General features: G+C 34.0%; 1 protein-coding gene across 1 annotated transcript in view; it reads left to right on the plus strand.

The window, feature by feature from the left end:
* The first annotated feature begins 7,779 nt into the window (after nt 1–7,779).
* Nucleotides 7,780–19,281, plus strand: part of Ca-alpha1T (Ca[2+]-channel protein alpha[[1]] subunit T) — a 49,492-nt gene continuing 37,990 nt past the window's right edge. The window contains 1 exon segment of the mRNA XM_018451307.1: nt 7,780–9,089. Within this exon segment, the coding sequence (XP_018306809.1) occupies nt 8,704–9,089 (386 nt within the window). The 5' untranslated portion in view covers nt 7,780–8,703.

A 19,281-nucleotide genomic window follows, 5' to 3' on the forward strand; every position in this document is an offset into this window, starting at 1 on the left:
CAATCTTATGAAAATTTGATTGCTAAAATCAAGTCAGTTCATAACAGAATAAGTCAACTGTTCAGATATCAGCAGTCGAGAGTTATATATCAATAATCGATAATGTTAATATTTTTTAATTACTGCTGGACTTCCGAAATTTCATTAACAGTCATAATAGATTATGAAAATCTAGAATCGTATACATTTAATATTATTTTGTTGATGAAACTTAATCAATAATTTTCTGCTACAAAATTATTTTAGTTAAAACTTTTTACGATATATATTTAAATATACATTGCTCGTCGTAATTTTAATAAATATCCTATTATAATATAAAAATTATGTTTGCGATCTGACGCATTTACTTATTATCCATCGAAAATATAGCATATTTATAATTAAACGTCAATAGCAACGTTGCTGATCTATGTCAGCTATAAAATTTGTTTTCTATTAAATCTGATTTTTTGTGTATTAAAATGGAGACAAGTTTATGCCCGTTTTAAACTGCTTGCCGATTGAATGTTAATTTTTAATATTTTCTACCATATACATGCTGTAAGTAATTAAGTCTCGCTTTAAAGAAACATGTTGCCAACAAATGGTAGGACTGCAACAGCAGTCGAGATATCGAGAGGTAAATCCATTCAAAAACAAAGTGATATGCGCGTGCGTAACATATATCATCGACTACGTGACTAATCTTGATAAACTCGTGCTTTGATTTTATCATGAGTGTCAGTTGAGATCACATAAATTATTTATTTTTTATCGCTACTTGTATATTAAATATTATATTAAACGTAAACATTTATAGCTATAATTTATAGCTAATATTAATGTGTAGTTTAAAATATTCAAAATACTTATTAAATTAATATTTACATTTAAAAGACATTTACAATAATTTATTTAATTTTATATTTAGTATGATAACAGAAAGATTTTCTGTTATTATTCTAATATTCCTGATAAATCGGCTGCTCTAACAATATTCTTTATTTCCTCATTACATAAAAGGTACACGACTGAGGTTTTATATCGTCTGCTAGCCCTTGTTTTATTGCGCATGTGAGAACATCCCTCAGCATCCCCCAATACTGGTCGAGACAGAATAGGTTATACATCGTTATTGATCAAAGACATAATATTATTTGTTGTGCAAAGAAAGCTATGAAAATATATAATATATGTGCAGGCTGTATACTTTTTATAGGTAAGTACTTATTACTATTAAATTTATTTGTATATAACAGTACAATCGTATTTAGAATATATCAATTTTGAAATGAAGTATAACCTGTATTCCATGATCCTAAAAGTTATTAAATAAATTATTTCATGTCTTGTTATAAAATAATCAAATTTGACACTTCATCAATTGATGATCTTGCATTAAAAGTCGATGTATAATAATAAAATTAATTAATATTATTGAAATAGATACACAGAATATACGTATATGAGAAAATAAAGTATTTTTTGTATACATATATTATAAAACAATTTAAACATACAAATATCTTTATATATGAAGAAATCTGTCCTAAAAATATCTATTTAATAAAATGTAAAAAGAATGATTAAAAATTTACCTATCTTTTAAAATAATATTTTTGTATAAAATAAATTTTGTAAAAAATATTTGCGTTTTACTTAAATATCCATTTTTAATTTTTTGTTGTGACTTTATGATTTTATTTTTCTTTTCAGATTGTATTTCAGATGAATGTGCAGGAATGTATTTATATAGTTTATATATAAGATCGAAAGGATGAAATATAATGAAATTAAGAAAAGATTTATATAGCAAAATTTTATAGAAACGAATCTATATATTTAAAGAAATTTAAAAGATCTGGATCTGTGCACAAAAGTACGAAGTGGGCATCTAAAAAAATCCCATGAAAGGATTTATCATTGTACTCGAAGTGTTAATGATTATCAATTCAAGAAAAATACATTTCATAGATTAAATATTTTATATGTTATGTATAGAAAATAATAAATAAGATTTTAAGTTATATTTGATAAGTATTTGCTTTTTATATTTTATATAATTATAGTCATTTAATAAAAAATTACAATATTTTTATTTGAATTACCTTTATTTCGTAACAAATAGAAATGCAGTAACATTTGAAACGTCCTGTATATAGAATGTAAGTAGTAGAAAGGTATGTATAAACCTTGAGAATAAGTTCTGTGTAAAATAATAAAATAAGATACATAAACACAAAAATCCTGAAGAGTTTTGTTACATGGATAACATCTATTTAAAAATAAAAAACCACAATTTTTTTATTATTAATGCAAACACAATACAGCTTTAAATGTAAAAGATGTTCTTTTTGAGATCCTACATAAGCTTTTACACACTTACATATAGATTTACGTGTTCAATAAGAAATATTAGAAATGTTACGTAACCGTCAAAAATTCGTTATAGTAGACTGTATCGTTAACAAGTGTTAAATAAACTCTGTTTTAAATAATTCCATGTAATGTAATTATGTAAAAATCCAATAGATTTAAATCTAAATGCTGAGTGCTTTTTATTAGACTTTCTCGTACTATTCATTGAATCGTAATTTCAATCTTTAAAAGGCTATACACCAACTAAAATCTTTTTCTATTATATAACTTACATATATAACTTTTTATCATTTTACACAGAATTTTAATAATATTTCACATATATTTTCTCTGTACAAAAGACTGTATAAGACTATATAGTTAAATATACTAATTTATATGTACATACATAAGACACACATATATATTTATTATATTTATACCTATATAGATTATATTTGTGCCCATTGTAATTTTGATCGCTCTTGCTAATCCTAATATCATATTTCCAAATTGAGCTGTTAATAATATAATATGAGTTATTAATAATTAAACAATCTTATTTATTGAACAATTACACTTAAACACATTAAAATAACATTTTTATATATAAATAAGCTTAACAAATAGCGTATACGTACATGTGACATACATAAATATATATTTTATAATAAAAATTTAACTTAATTCAAATTTGAACTCAGATATGTCAGATATCTAACTATGTTTATAATTCTATTAAAGATGTTACATTTATTTTATTTTATTTTTATATTTTTATATAAAAGAATGTTTACATAGAAATTTATATTCTATATCTCTGCGCTTTGATCTGAACGATATTATTTTTGGCTTTATGAGAAGGTCATGGATAAAAATGTATTCATCATGTGCAGAGGAGTAAAAGTTATCACTATAGTTAATCAATCAAACATTAACGAGAAGATATAAAAGATTATACTAAAGAAGCTGTCAGATATTATATACTGAAAAAGATTAACGAAATTTACTTGGACGATAAGAACATTATACGAAATAGTAATGAATCGTGATGAATGATGTTTATGTCATCATCATTGCCATAACGGATTTCGCGCTTTTTCAAAAAGTCTAATGATTCATAATCTATTTATAAACCTTATGATAAATGACATCGCGTATACTGAAATAGCTGTGAAAAATGAGAAGAACATGTATATTGGATTAACGGATGCTGTTATGGAGCGATATAAAGAAAAAATAAAACGTCATTTTGCAATTGCTGGAAAGGGCGATAAAATTGTACGAATGTGAATGTTATCTTATCTATCATTGTCATAATGTGACATGTATGATGTAATTTATAGGAGCATTTCAATATATTATTATACGGTCCTCGTGAAGGAGAACTTGTACGAAGCCAACTTTGATCGCATTGAACAAATTTACCGGATGAACTGCAAGATATTTACTTCACCGATTGTTCTGGAACTCGGAGGACAGCGGATACTTCATCACAGTCGAGAATTCTCCGATGATTCTACGAATGAAAGACAGTACGCTCGTTTGCTCTTGTGGTAATTTTAGTTTGGTCATTAAACACCGAGTACTTTAATACGCAATCATGACAGTTAGGTCAAGTAAACGAAGCCAAGCAAAGCCGCATTCTGCCGTAAAGATCATAATACCCAAATATTTACAGAATCTGTTAAATGTCTCATTACACTCGGTTATAATGATATAGATCTTCAACATAGTTTAGATGTCACATTCTAGGTATTGTATGTAAAGATAAGGGAACACCGATACTGCAAATTAATAAACTTTGAAAAATGTGAAATAATATAATGTCTTTTATTGCAGAGAGAGAAAGAGAGAGAGGCTCACGACGGCATGGAGTTATCTAGTAATTCAATCATATGCTCCAACCTACTGTGGCCAGTGGTCTATTTGGATTACAGCAAATTCAGAAATATATATAAAGTTGAACAAATTTGATGCGCATTTTACAAATCTATGGACAGTCCATTGTTTTGAAATTAAAATGCTCGAATATCACAGGATCACACACAGTTGGAAAAAATGTGTTGAATTTAACATAAATCGCATGTCCCAAACGGTCCACTCAAATTTTTGAGTTAATTTTATACAAGATGAATAATTGAATATATTAGAAGGTAACACAAATATTATGTAAGAGAATAAATACAAAGAAAGATAATATCGACATAGTTTGTAAACATACCGTGGGAACATATTTATTTTCAGAAAATTAACATTTATAATATGTTAAATTAACACATATTTCATTCATTTGTTTTAGAATTTACATTTTAAAACACATTATTATTACTTCTTCACTTACTCATAAATTGTGTCATTTTGACACTAAGAAATATTGAATATCAATTTCACAAAAAATCTTTAAATAGCATAATCACATTATGTCAAATTAACACTCGAATATGTTAAAAAATTCACAAACTATTAACACAAACGTGAATGGACCGTTTTCAACACAAATACACAAAGTTTTTTACTGTGCAGGTATGTGCTTTTGCTTCTTATCTAACGATAAAAGGTCTCATTAACGATAAAGTTCTTATAAACTTTAGATGCTCTCGGCATTTTTCAGTGGTTTTTTCTTTCCAGATTCATACAACAGAAAAGCAAGCTTCGAAGAACCGATTGAAATCCTGAATATCTGACATCTGTAAAAGTCTTCATAATATTGATGAGAAGCAATACAGCTTTCGAAACCATAAAACTTTTATTCGTCATATTTTTTGTCATAATAATATTTCTCATTATTTTGGCGATTCGATTAGAAACGTAAAGATCGATTTTTTTCAAGAGAGTGTTTTCCTAAAATCGAATATCAGTAACAGCAAAAAATTGTTTCTTGATTAGGTTTAACTACTTTATATTATGTAATAGATTTTTTATTTTACACGTGCCAAACTTTTATCAGTCACTGTAACGTCATAAATCAATCGTAGTTGTATTCACAAACGTGACTAAATTTATAACATATCGCATCCAAATAAGTAAATGTATTGATACATTCGGTGTGATATACAACAGCGCAACGACGCAATAATCCAACGTTTCTGCTGCATTGTAAGCATTTATCTTCATTCTGAATAAAGTGTTGCAAATGTACAAGAAAGAGATAAAGACATCTTTTTTTCTTTCCCTTTCTTTTTCTTCCTTTCTACTTTTTACTCCAGCTTATACTTCCTGCTCTAGCTTTTCCTCTTATTAAAAAGAACAGTTTGCGAAACGTCAAATGCCGTAAATGCCAGCCACTTGAAATGACTGAACGGCGAACATGGAACGCGCATGGTTGGATTTCTATTTTCGGCTGCGCACACGGAGTCGATTAAGGCTGATGACGGCGCGTTTGTAATCTTCAACGAGTTTGATCGTTTCCGGACACAGCGCTGACTTTAATCGCGTATCCAGTATCCGGCAGTTGATTATCACCGTTACCTTGTCGTTCTTCCATTCGAGAAATAGTTTAACAGCGCTATACACGCGTGGCCCACTCCTTCTCCATTTTCCAACTTCCGAACAAAAATAGACGGAACGCATAGGGAGTTAGTTTTAGCAATCGTTTCTGAGACTCCGCCGTACCATTGAAGTCTTCAGAAAATTGTAGGGTTAAAAAATAAAAAATCGCTATTTTCTGTTCAGGTATTAACGCTCAGTATTATGTATGTTTACGCTTGTTTATGGTTGTTCATTGTATTTGCTGTATAATATTGTATTATTTATTTAATTTATCGCCTTACAATAAGTAAAGCATAATTAAGGGAGAATTGGCACAGTTTTCACAATTTCGGCATTGGACTTTTTAAATAATTAATTATTATAGTTAAAGTGTACTAATATGATGGGGAGAACCTTTCTTTACATTTTCATGCCAGGAATGGTTTTGTACACTGTATAGTTTCTTTATAGTTAGGTTTGTAGTTAAGTGAAATATGAACATGCCGCATTGTAGCCAGTTTACCCCGATAGTGAAGTAAATTGATACATCACGGTGTAAATTGCCTATACGATAACCTTCATACTAAATTAATAAAAATTTAATGGAAATGAAAAATAGATCACAAATACTTCTAGATAGAGATTATATCTTTTCAAGTTATTTTATAATCGAAAAAACAAGAGTAAGCTATTTTATATTTAACTTATAAAAATATTAAATATTAAATAAAAAAATATAAATATAAAAATATTAAATATATTTTACGAATATCTTTTTATATCTATGTTTATGGCCAAAGAAATTTACCATAAATATTCCATGATTTCTTTTGCCTTAAATACATGAACAGTTTCTCCTATTGCTGTGATATACCTTGTTTCTTTTAAAGCTCATAATAGTAATAAATATATACTACCGGAGAATGTCTTGGAAATACAATTGTGCCAAAAGCCAATATCAATATTTTATAATAATATGTTATAAAATAATTAATTTTATATATAGATATGTGTATGTACGAAATTCAATTATTAAAAGCATAAGCATTAATTTTTAGAATCTAACAGCATCGCAATGCTGCAGATCTTTTCGAAAGAGAAAAAGTTAACTGTAGTCATATCTATTTTTGCGGGACATTTCTATTTTCAATACATTATTTCTGACAAGAGTTTCTTTTAGCGCACAAGCAGGGAAAATACTAGGAAATATTTTCTCAAGATTGCTGTTCCCGAAACGCTGAGTTTCTGACACTATGTAAAATAAAATCATCGCGATTTCTTATCGCCTTTTTATCGAGCGAAACTCTTCGACAATGTATCGTCGAATAGTCATCCATCAAATACACCCCCGATTGTTATCCTCCCTCTTTTCTCCTGCTTTCATACGGAATACGAAAAAAGAAACTTCTCTTCCTTGTGAACTTATTTTCTGCTTGATTATCTTTTGGGTTTCATGACGAGGAATCACTTATGCCGATCACGCAATGGCCCCAAGGTCATCAATTAGTCTGGGTGTCAATAGAGGTGCGAAGTTCAAAATGATATAGCATCTTTCGCGCAAATAATAGGGAGAAAAAGTCACAAGTATCACTCGGTCGACGCCGAAAGTGAAAGCGAGGATCTCAAGGACTTCGTCGGATCCTCTACAGTCACCTCTCCATCCCCTAATTTCTCTCTCTTTCCCTCCGTTTTGCCCGCGTCGAGTATCAACTGTGGAGGTGTTTCTCGGTCGACCGAGAGATGAGGAAGGAGATCGAGGAAGAGCAAAAGGAGGAGGAAGAGAAGAGGTGTACGAGGCCGAGAAGAGGTGGGAAAGAGGAGGCAGGTCTCCGGATTAAGGATGTATGTTGGAGGTCGCGAGACGCGGATGAGGCAAGGGACACGCACACACCGGGGGTCGCGCATGCGTCCGCACCACCATCGGGTAGAGGATGTTCGACGTTTTTTTCAGTCACCGGTCGACGCTGCGCCGGGCACCGTCGTCGTCGTGAAACACGGCCGCGATCGCGCGGCGTTCAGCTGACTACCACCACCGCACCATACGTCCGCGCTCGACGTTCGCCTTGCGGACAATAGTCCGCGCTAGTGCCCTCGTGTCCGCGCGACCGACGTCGCGGTCGATAAGACCCGCACCTGGCGAGAGAGGATACAACCAGGTGGAGGATACCCGGAAGAAGAGGAGGAAGCGAAAGAGGTGGTGGTGGTGGTACAGTGAATTAGCTCTCAGCCACGCGCTTCACGTGTTCCTCTTCCGAGACTTGAAATCGCACCGTCGAAAATTGTCTCTTTCTCAAGAAGGATTTCGTGTATTTCCTGTATTACGTGACCTCGTGGCGAGGATCACAGCGCAACCACATCCTCCAGGGACATCGCGCTACCGGGGCAAGGTTACTGCGCGCTCGCCACGTCCTCAGGTGAGAAGCGCAGGTGAGAGGAATCACCGGGCAGGCGCGTCGAGAGGTGCAACTGCACACCTGGATTCGCTACATCCCCGGCTCCGACATAAGATGCGATCGGCGGGCACTCGCTCTCTACGTCAATCACGACAGTCCGGAGCAATCCGCGTCAAGCGTCGGGATTAAGACGTCGGGTGTATTGGAGAAAGAGACACTCGTCGTCATATTCGCGACGAATCAAGCACGGAGCATCCCCGATGACATCGCCGAGAACGACTGATCGTTCACGCGATTAGTCAAGAGCGAGTGCGGGAAGGGAGCCCAAACGTGCAGCAAAATCGGGCGATGAGAATCTCCCCCCGAACGGTCGAGGAGTCCCGGAATCGTCGCCTCACGCAGCCCCGGGCGCCGAGGAGGCCGCGACGTCGTTGAAGACCATCATAGTCGCCGAAGGAACGTCGCGTTCACGAGACAGAGGCACTCGAGGTACTCGAGGATGTCGCTGCACTATCCTCAGGGATACCGGTACCGATCCGCATCAAAGGCGATCAGCGGGACCGGGGTCGGCGAGCAGGGCTCCGATAGCGACGTGGCGGAGCTCAGCGACCTCGAAGACGACGAGGACGAGGATGGGACTCGCGAATCTGCCGATAAGCGAATGGTCGAGGGAGAAGACGAAGACGAGGATGACGAGAACGGTGAGAATGACGTGGACGATGAGGATGATGACGACGATGACGATGACGACGAGGATGACGACGATGAGGATGAGGAGGAGGAGGGCGAGGGTCTACCCTATCCAGGCTTCATTCCGATCGCTCTCAGATATCTCGACCAGACCACACGACCGCGCAACTGGTGTCTCGCGCTGATTACTAATCCATATCCTTTTGGTACTTCTCGACTCGGTATGGTAAACTCTGCTTTGTAGCACATACGTCGACCTACATGCACGTACATTGCGCTCCAATCAGCGTAAAAATCTAAAATACTTGTAAAAGTAATTTATTTAAAAGAAACTTTTAAGTACAATTAGCAAATTGCTTTTTGAATGTATTTTGAGCATTAGACAGTCTAATGAATTAGAATTCATTTTTCAGAGTTTTGAAGAATAAATTTTAAAGATTAGATTATTGTTCTCACACGATATTAAAAGAACGCTTGACAGACGAGAATTATCTTTTATACATTTTCACGACATTTCTTAATAATTAGGAAGTTTTTCTAGACATTTTTTTATCGTTTGTATTGTCAGCGATATGATTTATAGATAAATTTTCCTCCAAAACAGAATTAGCAGAAGCGATTATTGGATATCGAGTTTCTACGGTAGCTTTTGTGAGGGAGGCATCTTTGTGTACATTTTACGAATACAGATTTGCTTTTCATGGTCGTGGTAAGCTGATGCGAACTGTTCCAGTCGATCTTCATTAGGAATTTATTTCATCTCTCTGACTACACAAGGTTGCGCGTGCGTCAGCATTCGCCGTAGCTATCAGGATTTGTTGATTTTCCTAAGTCGTCTTGCAATGTGCAGCGTATTATCAAATAAGTTTAGACGCAAGGCAATATCGAGGCAACACTGTTTATCCAGCTGAACAAATGATCGACGGCAACGGGATTTTTACATATTCGCACTTGAACAAAATGTATGATGAATTCAATTCGATCTCAATAAATCAATCATGTTATAATATACATACATTAATGGATTGACACCTAATGTCAATACTATTTCGCGTTAGTATCTTTATAGATAAAGAGAACAAAACCACGTTAAATTAGAACAAAAAAATTATTAAATCTTTCCAACGTTCAATTAAAAGTTTGTGATGCTGTTTACATTTAACGTGTTAATAATCAAGGATTATGTACTAACATTAAATTTTTAACTGAATTTTATCTTTGAAATCAAATTAGCATAATTAGAAAAGATATTTATTTTATGGGGAAAATTGGGGTAAGAAAAATATTGTCTTTTTTGAAAGGTATATAAATTTCTCAGAGGACATGATACTTAATCCATAAAAATTCGAAAATTTGATCTAGTAGATCTCAGTATTTTCTAAAGGTGATTAATCATCCCCTATACGTCCATATATACGCGACGTCTGTGAATGTGAAATTCTTCGAAGATACGCTTGATCATTCTGTTTTCGCGCCACGTCTTTAACTTATGGAACTTCTCACGTCCTACGAACGTGCAACACTTCCGCCTCATTTGTTGAATGCAGGATCTCCGCCACTGGGCGAGTATTTGTTGCCGCGAGTAGCCCCGATTGAGTGTGGCAAACGCGGTGGTGGGTGCCGAGGGAGACCAGTCTAAAGACACCTTAAATAGGTCATTGATTGACCTATCCCCAGGCGAATCCTACTGCGCGCGTAGCCGCTTTCCACAGTGGCACAGTTCTCTCCTATCTCGTTCCTCTCAGCGGCGGCGGTGGAGGTGGTGGTTCTCCTTTTTCTGTTCCGCATACAGTTGGCGTTCTCGTTCTCCTTCTCGTCGCGCATTTTCCTCACCCTCTCGCGGCGCCAGATCCCTCCTCCGGTTCGCAGCGCGTATACGGTTGCAGCGCCTATATCCGTTTGTGCGGGAAATTATTGGGGAGAGGGCGTGCGGCGGGGGACGTGCATTGCACGTGGTGAGGTAGCGGCAGTGACGACGGCGGCGACGTCCGGGCAAAGTTTAGTCAGCCGACCATCGAAGCAACAAGCATCGAGGCAAGCGCGCCGCGTCAGAAAGATCTCCATTGTGCGCGTGAGGACAATGGGCGCAGGTTGGAGCCCGCCGTAGCACCGAATGCCAATGCGGACCTCGAGCCTGTTTCACGTTGTCACTGCGAAACCATCATTCGCTGTCCCTCACACCACCTAGTTGAAAGTCCTAGTTGAGAGCCCTAGTTACCGCACGAAATCCAAAATCCTTGATCCCCCTAGTGGGGACGACCCTCGGATACACCGAGATAACCTTCAATTTAATAGTCGAGGTTCCCGTATAAAAAATTTAATAAATTTCTATTCCTATGTACTGCGTAGTAAGCGCTCGTTCTCTTGAGGGACCAAATTGCGAGGATGCTTATGTCACGACGGAAATACATGTTCAATACGAAAACAATAGCAGAATAACGCTATTACACTAACTAAAGTATTCGAATTGCGGTCGATATTACCGCGCAACTAATTCACATTACACGAAGATTCAAGACTGGAGGGTTTCAATTTTGGAAATTTTGAGGTACATTTCACACAAGAGTGTATATGTATGTCAAACGACGGAGACCTTGACCCATCGATGGTTAATCCCAGCAGAACCAAGGGCGGGCCAGGGAATGTCAAACTGCATCTTTCCTTGAACTACTTGCTAAAATTGTGGCTTATAATTGATTATATATAACAGATTTTATTCTATTAACAATCTAACTAACTTCAATACGTAAATTAACGCGGCCTTTAATTTAATATTAATTTTGACATTAATAAAATTATAGTAATGCATTTTTTAAATATTTATACTTTATACAAAATGTATTAGCATCTTGGATGCATTTAATTCGACCTGAATAAATCAGTGATCTCGGTATAAAGTACATTATATCATATTACACTGTATATAACATAGTATTTTTTTGCATTAGTATCTTTACATATAGATAAGGAGAATCATATAAAATTGCAAAAGGACGAATAATTATGCATACCTTCAGATGTTCGATTAAATGTTGGCGATTGTCTTTTAACTTGTGCTATAATAAAAACTGATTCTAAATTAAACAATAGATTTTATCGCCTAGAATTGGGTGAAAGAAGAATATTCTTACTTTACGAAAAAAAATTGAAATATAAAGCTTGTCATCTTTTCAGGATTAATTATAATAGCTAAAAAGAATATACGTTTGCTACCTAATATATATTCTTTCGCATTGGTATTTTCATATATAGGCAAGGAAAGTCATATAAAATTGCAAAAAGATAAAGTAAATTAAAAATCAATTATGCGTTCCTTCGATTAAATGTTGACGGTGATTTTTTAACTTGCTATAATAATGAAAATTATTTCTAAATTTATTAAACTTTTAGATTTCATCTCCATAATTGAACAAAAAAATTACGAAAAAAATGGAATAAAAAATAGGATAAAAAGCTTTTCGTTTTTTTAGAACCAATTATGATAGTTATTGTTAAACAAGTTTCAAAGATTTAACCGTTCATCAATTTTCTAAAAAATAATTAATCTATTTTTATAACACGTTGCACAGTTCAAGAAGTTTATTTTACTTTGCTTATAAGTTGAGGGTTAAGCGGTTAACGCAGCTCGGATCAATAAAAAGTCATCGCAATTTTTTTTAATTCAGTAAAACCTAGAATCTGCAGAAATACTTTGTTTTCGGATTTTCTGTTTAGAGACTAAGTGCGAAATTACATGGTACACAGATTAAGTGAAACCGTTAACAGAATAAGCGGCCGTCTCTCTTTATTCAGTTTAATAGTTTATTTCATTATCTTAAGTACCATAAAACGGCTGAACAGTTATTTACGGTTTAATCTGATTACAGATATCCTCCGTATTTAATTAATCCGTTTAATTAATTCTAATACTTATTTACGTAGATAGGTTGTTTCGTTTCAAGTCTTAAAGTAATTAGTTCCTTTCAAGTCTTAAAGTCAATTAAAGTTATAAGTACGAGGATTATATACACAAAGGATGATGCATTGAATTATCTTTTATTTTTGAAAAATTAAATGATAAAATTGTTTCTTGTTTTCTTTTTATAATTATAAAATATTTTATATATAATAATTACAGAATAATATTATAAATATCTTATTTTCTATAATATTTTATTCCTTTTAAGATTTTTTTAAATGTGCGCAACTCTTTAGAATTAGCAAAACATTCTATAAAGAAGCGCGTCCATATAGGCTGACGTTATAAGTTTTAACTACTTATCATTCTTGTACGACGCATGATTGCACTACTCTACTGCGTTACTTGAATTGCATTCGAACTGCTGATTCTCACAAACAATCGAACGGGCTGCCTCTACTGCATATTAGTTTTTGTTTTTATTTCATTTCCATTCAAGCTATAAGCTCCATTATAAATCAAGCAATGCAATTATCTGCCAAATGTTCAATAAACAGTAAATGTGCTGTTTTTTAATGAATTGATTGCGTTGCTATATATATAAAAATAAGAACAATGTCATATAGACGTGTATTGTTTCACTCACTTTTATTTTGGTTTGGTAAATATTTATTATTTAAATATAACTCTTGGAATGACCAAATCTACTACGGGGGACTAAATAAGTATTGAAATATTTATAGAAAGAGACGATTTCCTTCCGCAGGTGCACGTTGGGAAAAAAAATATTGGATATTAAAAATGTATTAAATTTGTCACTCTAAAAAGATGGAAGCCTGGAAAATGTAATGGGAAAAGGATACGTAATATCGTGCAATATTTGCAGCACGTATTTCGCTAACGGTGAACGTAATACTACTGTAAGTAGGTGTTAACTTTACGTGGTACGACAGCCATATTTCTGCGGTGAGCAATGTGATATTGCGGCTACAATCAAAAGTGGTAGATCGAACGGTCCAGTCTCAAGAGCGGGTTTCCGTTGATCTCTCCGTTTGTGTTTTCGCGCAGTTTTTCATCTTCTTTCACTAAATCCTCTCGGCAATTTGTCATCGATCGATGATGAATACAGGTCAGAACGTTTGTAGGACCGGGGAAAAATAATCGAGTGACTAAAGCGAAGTAAACGAGGCAATCATCCGCGGCCTCGAACGTCGCCGGAAGCGGCAGTCGATCGAAACAATTTGCTCGGCCGCCTCGGCCACTTGATTGTCTATTAAGCACCGCGTAAATGAGCACCGATGAGAGCGAGAGGCGTCGATGAGAAACAGGTTGACGGGCCATCATCGACCGATCGGCATGTAACGAGCGACACGTACATAAAAATCAATCGTCAGAAATATCTATCGCACAAGACTTATCGGTGCGAGGGGGTAACCACTAGCTGAAATATTGTCCCACAGATTACATGATTTCATATGATTTCATCTGATTACAAATAATTTTTTCCACTACATGTGAAGTAATTTGGTAAAATATACGATTTTATTTAATATTATACAATGGTTTCTCATGGTTTTATATGTAATTATCGGATTATGCATAGAGATTTCATATAAATTTTATAATGATTTTGAGGACTCTGTCACACGATTACATTAAGTGGTTACCCCCTCGTATCGGTGTGCGTGTGCGTGTGTGTGTGTGTTGCAACATTGTAGTGCCGATGTTGTTAATATATTCTACAGAAATCATCCACACACATCTAAGAAATTAATATTAATATGATATCTTTAAAATTATACGACGCAGTGACTCATTTTAATTAAAAATAATTAATTAGTAAAAGTATCCTTAATTATTCTGAAAGCTCCAGCAAAAGTTGTTTATAATGTCTCACTAACGAATGCAATGTGTCTGTCAGTTTGTCATTTGAAAATACGTATTCGTCTCATGAGAATTTTTCATCGAATTTAATTAATCTCTAGTAATGTTTCTTCAATCAATATTTCTTTAACCTATATAACATTTCTATTAAAAATTCAAAAATCGTTAGTGTAATAAAACACTTTTCTTTAACAGAAAGTCTGTTTTTTTAATGTTTGTCAAATTAAATATAAGATAATAACAATATTTCTGATAATAAAAATGCAATGCAAAGCAATTAATATAATTTTACATTAAACGTGATTTTTCTGCGCCTCTCTTTGTTCAGTTCTCTTTTTTTCTAACAAAAGAGACAATTTTTCATCGGAAAAATGTATAAACTGTCAATGCAGATATCGAAGAATAATTTAAGCTGTAAGAGATTTTTTTACATTAACGAAATCGGCACTACACATTCCAGTCGGCTAGTCTCTTCTATCGCGATTGTATTCTCGTGTGTTTCCGCATCGCGTCATAACATCCGACGCTAGTGCAAGATTTATGTAAATGGTTGTGTATTGTCGCAGCGAGCCAAGAGAATTCTGCAGCGTGCTGCAACGACATTAATCCTTACACGAACGATACTTAATGCGGTTGCAGGCACGCCGGCCGGGGTGGCACGAGTACAGATTACACCGTACGATAAACAGTTATCTAGGGCTCCGGGGTCTTGTAACACCTACAGCTCACGTGCGCGGAGCAATCGAATTGATTATTTTCCACTGCTTATCTCCGCGCGCACTAAAACGGGACGGGATTTATTTTTAACAGTGCCCGTACACGGATCCACGAGATAAAAGATTTTTTTGTCCCCCTCGCAAAACGCTCGCGTTTATTCTCACGACGATTTAATTACTCATTCCGGAAATGTGAAAAGTCCGTCTCCTTGTTCTTGGAATATCCGAGCGTGAAAATAGTTCCGTCAGCCGAATTCAACGCGGCTATATGAAACGCAGTCTGTTACTCGAGAACTCTTGAGTAATTTTCTCGTTTTCTAAAAAAGATATACTTATTTAGAATTAGAAATGGAAATAGAGAGATAACATAGAACGTTATCAATTTAGAACGTTATCAATATTGAAAGATGTAACATCGCTATCAATACGTTAATTTTACATACCAGGAAATAGACCACTCTTAATTAATATAAATTAATTAACACAAAATTTTTATGTATTTTACACTTTACAGGATAAAATATTTATAATTTAAATCTTTACAAAAATAAATAATCTAACTATTAACTTAAAAAAAAGAGAGAATAAGCACTCTATCAAATTCAATCGTGAAATAATATGGAGTATGTAATCCAATGTCTCCTTATATTATGCTTTCCAATAAAGTAAGTATATAATAACACGAAACTGCTTAAAAATTGAAATCACTTATCTGTTATAATATTAAATCAGCAAAAAGTCCAAACTAATATATGTATAACGGATTGAATTTTTAAAAACTTGCCCTCGTTTGTCTTAACTTTTAGCATGATAAATTTTATCTTCTATACTGAGGTTCTGTATCTTTTAATGACAGTGTCAATATTGTTATCAGAATCCTACTGCTGATAAGCAATGAAGGCATAACTTATTGTTAGCTTTCAATGACTTCGCTCGTAAAATTTATGTATCGATATAGCGTTCTAAAGTTGAAACTTCTTTTGCTTCATTGAAGATTCCATTCAATGATTTTGTGCAATATAATTATTTATTTAAAACAAAAAATTAATAAATAAAATTAAACGACTAGTTACTGTAAATTCTTTACGATATTTCGTAAAAAATTTACCACGATTAAAAATTCCATTAATTGTACAATTTTAAATATTTTTAGTTAGAATTATTGTTTTATAACTTTAATTGATAACTTTTATTAAAATGTCAATTGATAATTTTAATTAAGATGTTAATTAAATTTTGAAGGAATCAAGCAAGCATATTCTCGTGTAGCTGTTTTTGTGGGGAAATCTGTCTCTTGTAACGTCTGTCTTCATAATTTGTGAACAAGTCACACGAAAATCAATGAAAATAAGACGTCAGCTACAACGCGATCAATGTAGTGATTCGAGCGTGAAATATGGTATGCGTTTTTATTCGATTTTCTGTGAACACGTCAGCGCGCGCTTTATTTGGAAGTTCCATTATGATTTCCGTTCGTCGTCTGCTCGCAAAAAAAAAAAAGGAAAATCTGATAAATTGCATGAATAGTCCATCTTCTGACTTTTGTCGTTACAAACGATCGCGACAAATTGTGGTGAACCTTCTTCAGTAGTAGCTGTCGAAACGGCTTGGGCGAAACCGTCACGAGAAAATAGAAGAATCCTCCGTTCCTTGACGAAGGATTTCCTCGATGATTTAGGTCTTTCCAGAATGCGTCGACTTCGTTGAATCGATCGCGACGTGAACGATGAATCCGGAAAGAAGTTTGGTCGCAGATCGACGTCTCTGACACTCTCTACCGCGGCTTTTTCTCGCTTCTTCATATCAGACATCCTGTTGACTGAGCACCGATTGCATGTCCTGAGTACCACCGGATGCTCTTTCAATCGTACATGCTGGAGAACGCTCTTTTATGAAAAAAGAGCATTTATTTTAATGGTGAGATATCGACAGTAGTTTGTCAAGTGTTGCAAATTTTTCAACAAGTTATTATTATATCATATTCTTAACATGAAAAGCACAGATAATCTTTCCTCTCGAAAAAATTTGTTTTTCTTTCTTTGTGATTTTAACCGAATTTTATTTCGGAAAACCAAAAATTTCAAGCGTTATATACTCTCATTAAGATACCAAAAAGTTAAAAATTTTCAATGTGTAAGTGTATTTTAGAGAACTATTTTTCTCTTTTTGTTACAAAGAAATTCCAAATATCTCATTCTGTAGGGAAAAAAACTGGGAAAACATTTAATGCTTCTGGGACACGTTGTATATAACGGAGAATGAGGTTGATATAATTCTGCCTTTTCCATCGTTGTTTCCATTTCTTCGCCGTTATTATTATTTACTCTGTTGTCTATGTTTGCATTTTCAACAAAATGTATAATTCTTTTCATACATTCTTTTTTTCATTACATTGTTTCTTATGAAACAAGCAATCGGATGAATAGATAATAATGAGAAAGTGCTTTAATATATATGTATATAAATGGAAAGTACTCTTGCCATATCTCTCTCTCTCTCTCTCTCTTTCTCTCTACCTATCTTATAATTACATTGCTTTTTCATTAATATCTTTTAGTACATTATTTTTCCTGATATGACGTTTTGATATCTAATGTTTTACAGGAAATTAAGATTACCTATATATTAAAACCACATATTAAAATTAAAGGCATAATATTACTCTCTGAAAATATTTATACTATGAATTTATGAAAGAGTGAAATTTAATGCTTATCATTTGATCACTTATATTAAAGATTAATGACATGTTTATGCAAGGATGAATTGTTCTGAAACCTTAAAGTGCTATTATAATCAAATTACATCTTGAATTATCTAATATATGATAAGGTCTAATTGAGATATAAAATAAATTAATAAATCTGATAAATATAATAACAATAATCGTCCAATGATTAAAAAACAATAATATACACTTGTTTTGTTAAAAACATCAATATCAATACACTGTGAATTCGATGGCTGAGAGATGCAGTCATTTGTTCTTTCTTCATGTAACTGTTATAAATGATTAACCTACTGGAGAAGGCTTGGTAATAAGAGCGGTATATGCCTCGTAAGGGGATGAAAGTTAACAGCAACAACAACACGATCCATTAGGTTCAGCGCGTAAAGCCTCTCGTACATTCAGCCGTTTTCTACTTGAGCGGATACACCTGTCGGACGACGTGCCACCCGTGCACACCGATGCAGAATCCATTGTGTGTGAACTGGAGCATTTGCTGGAAGAATAACAGAGCAATCATTTTGATATATACAGATATCGTGTCTTTGTTTGCGTTAATTGTACGACTTTAATAATTATACAGATATCCTTTATGCATCTACATTAATTATTCCGACTTTAATATGTTGAGTGTCATGAGGTCATCAGTGATGTAATACTGATATGTCATGTTGACATACATATAAAATGCAATTAATATACATATACTCAATCTTAAATTTAAAAACATCATATTATATTGCTAACTGATTAAATGAAATTCGCCTTGCAATTAGCGCAATAATTTTGTCATACTTCTTATGATTATTTGACTTAGAGCTAAACTGATACAATAAAAGTTTTTGGATCCCATTTTATTATCTTTGCTCTATTTGAGATTAAAACAAAGAACTGTAGGAACTTATGCTTCTTCCAAGATAATATATTTTTTTTATTCTGAAATATCTGCTGCTCTGGTCTACTTCTAGGTACCTTGTCTCAGTCAGCTTCTGAGAAACGTAAATCTTAGGTCCTAATAAAGAATACCCGTCATCGTATGGAATGCACAAATGTCTATCATCAATCTCCTCTTTTGCATTAGCTGGCGACGACGTTCGTCAAAATGCACGCCAGAGAGAGAGATAGACAAATAAATGGAGAGAGAGAGAGAGAGAGAGAGAG

This window comes from Mycetomoellerius zeteki, unplaced genomic scaffold, assembly GCF_001594055.1.
Source record: "Mycetomoellerius zeteki isolate Tzet28-1 unplaced genomic scaffold, Tzet1.0 scaffold31, whole genome shotgun sequence".
In the NCBI taxonomy this organism is placed as follows: Eukaryota; Metazoa; Arthropoda; class Insecta; order Hymenoptera; family Formicidae; genus Mycetomoellerius; species Mycetomoellerius zeteki.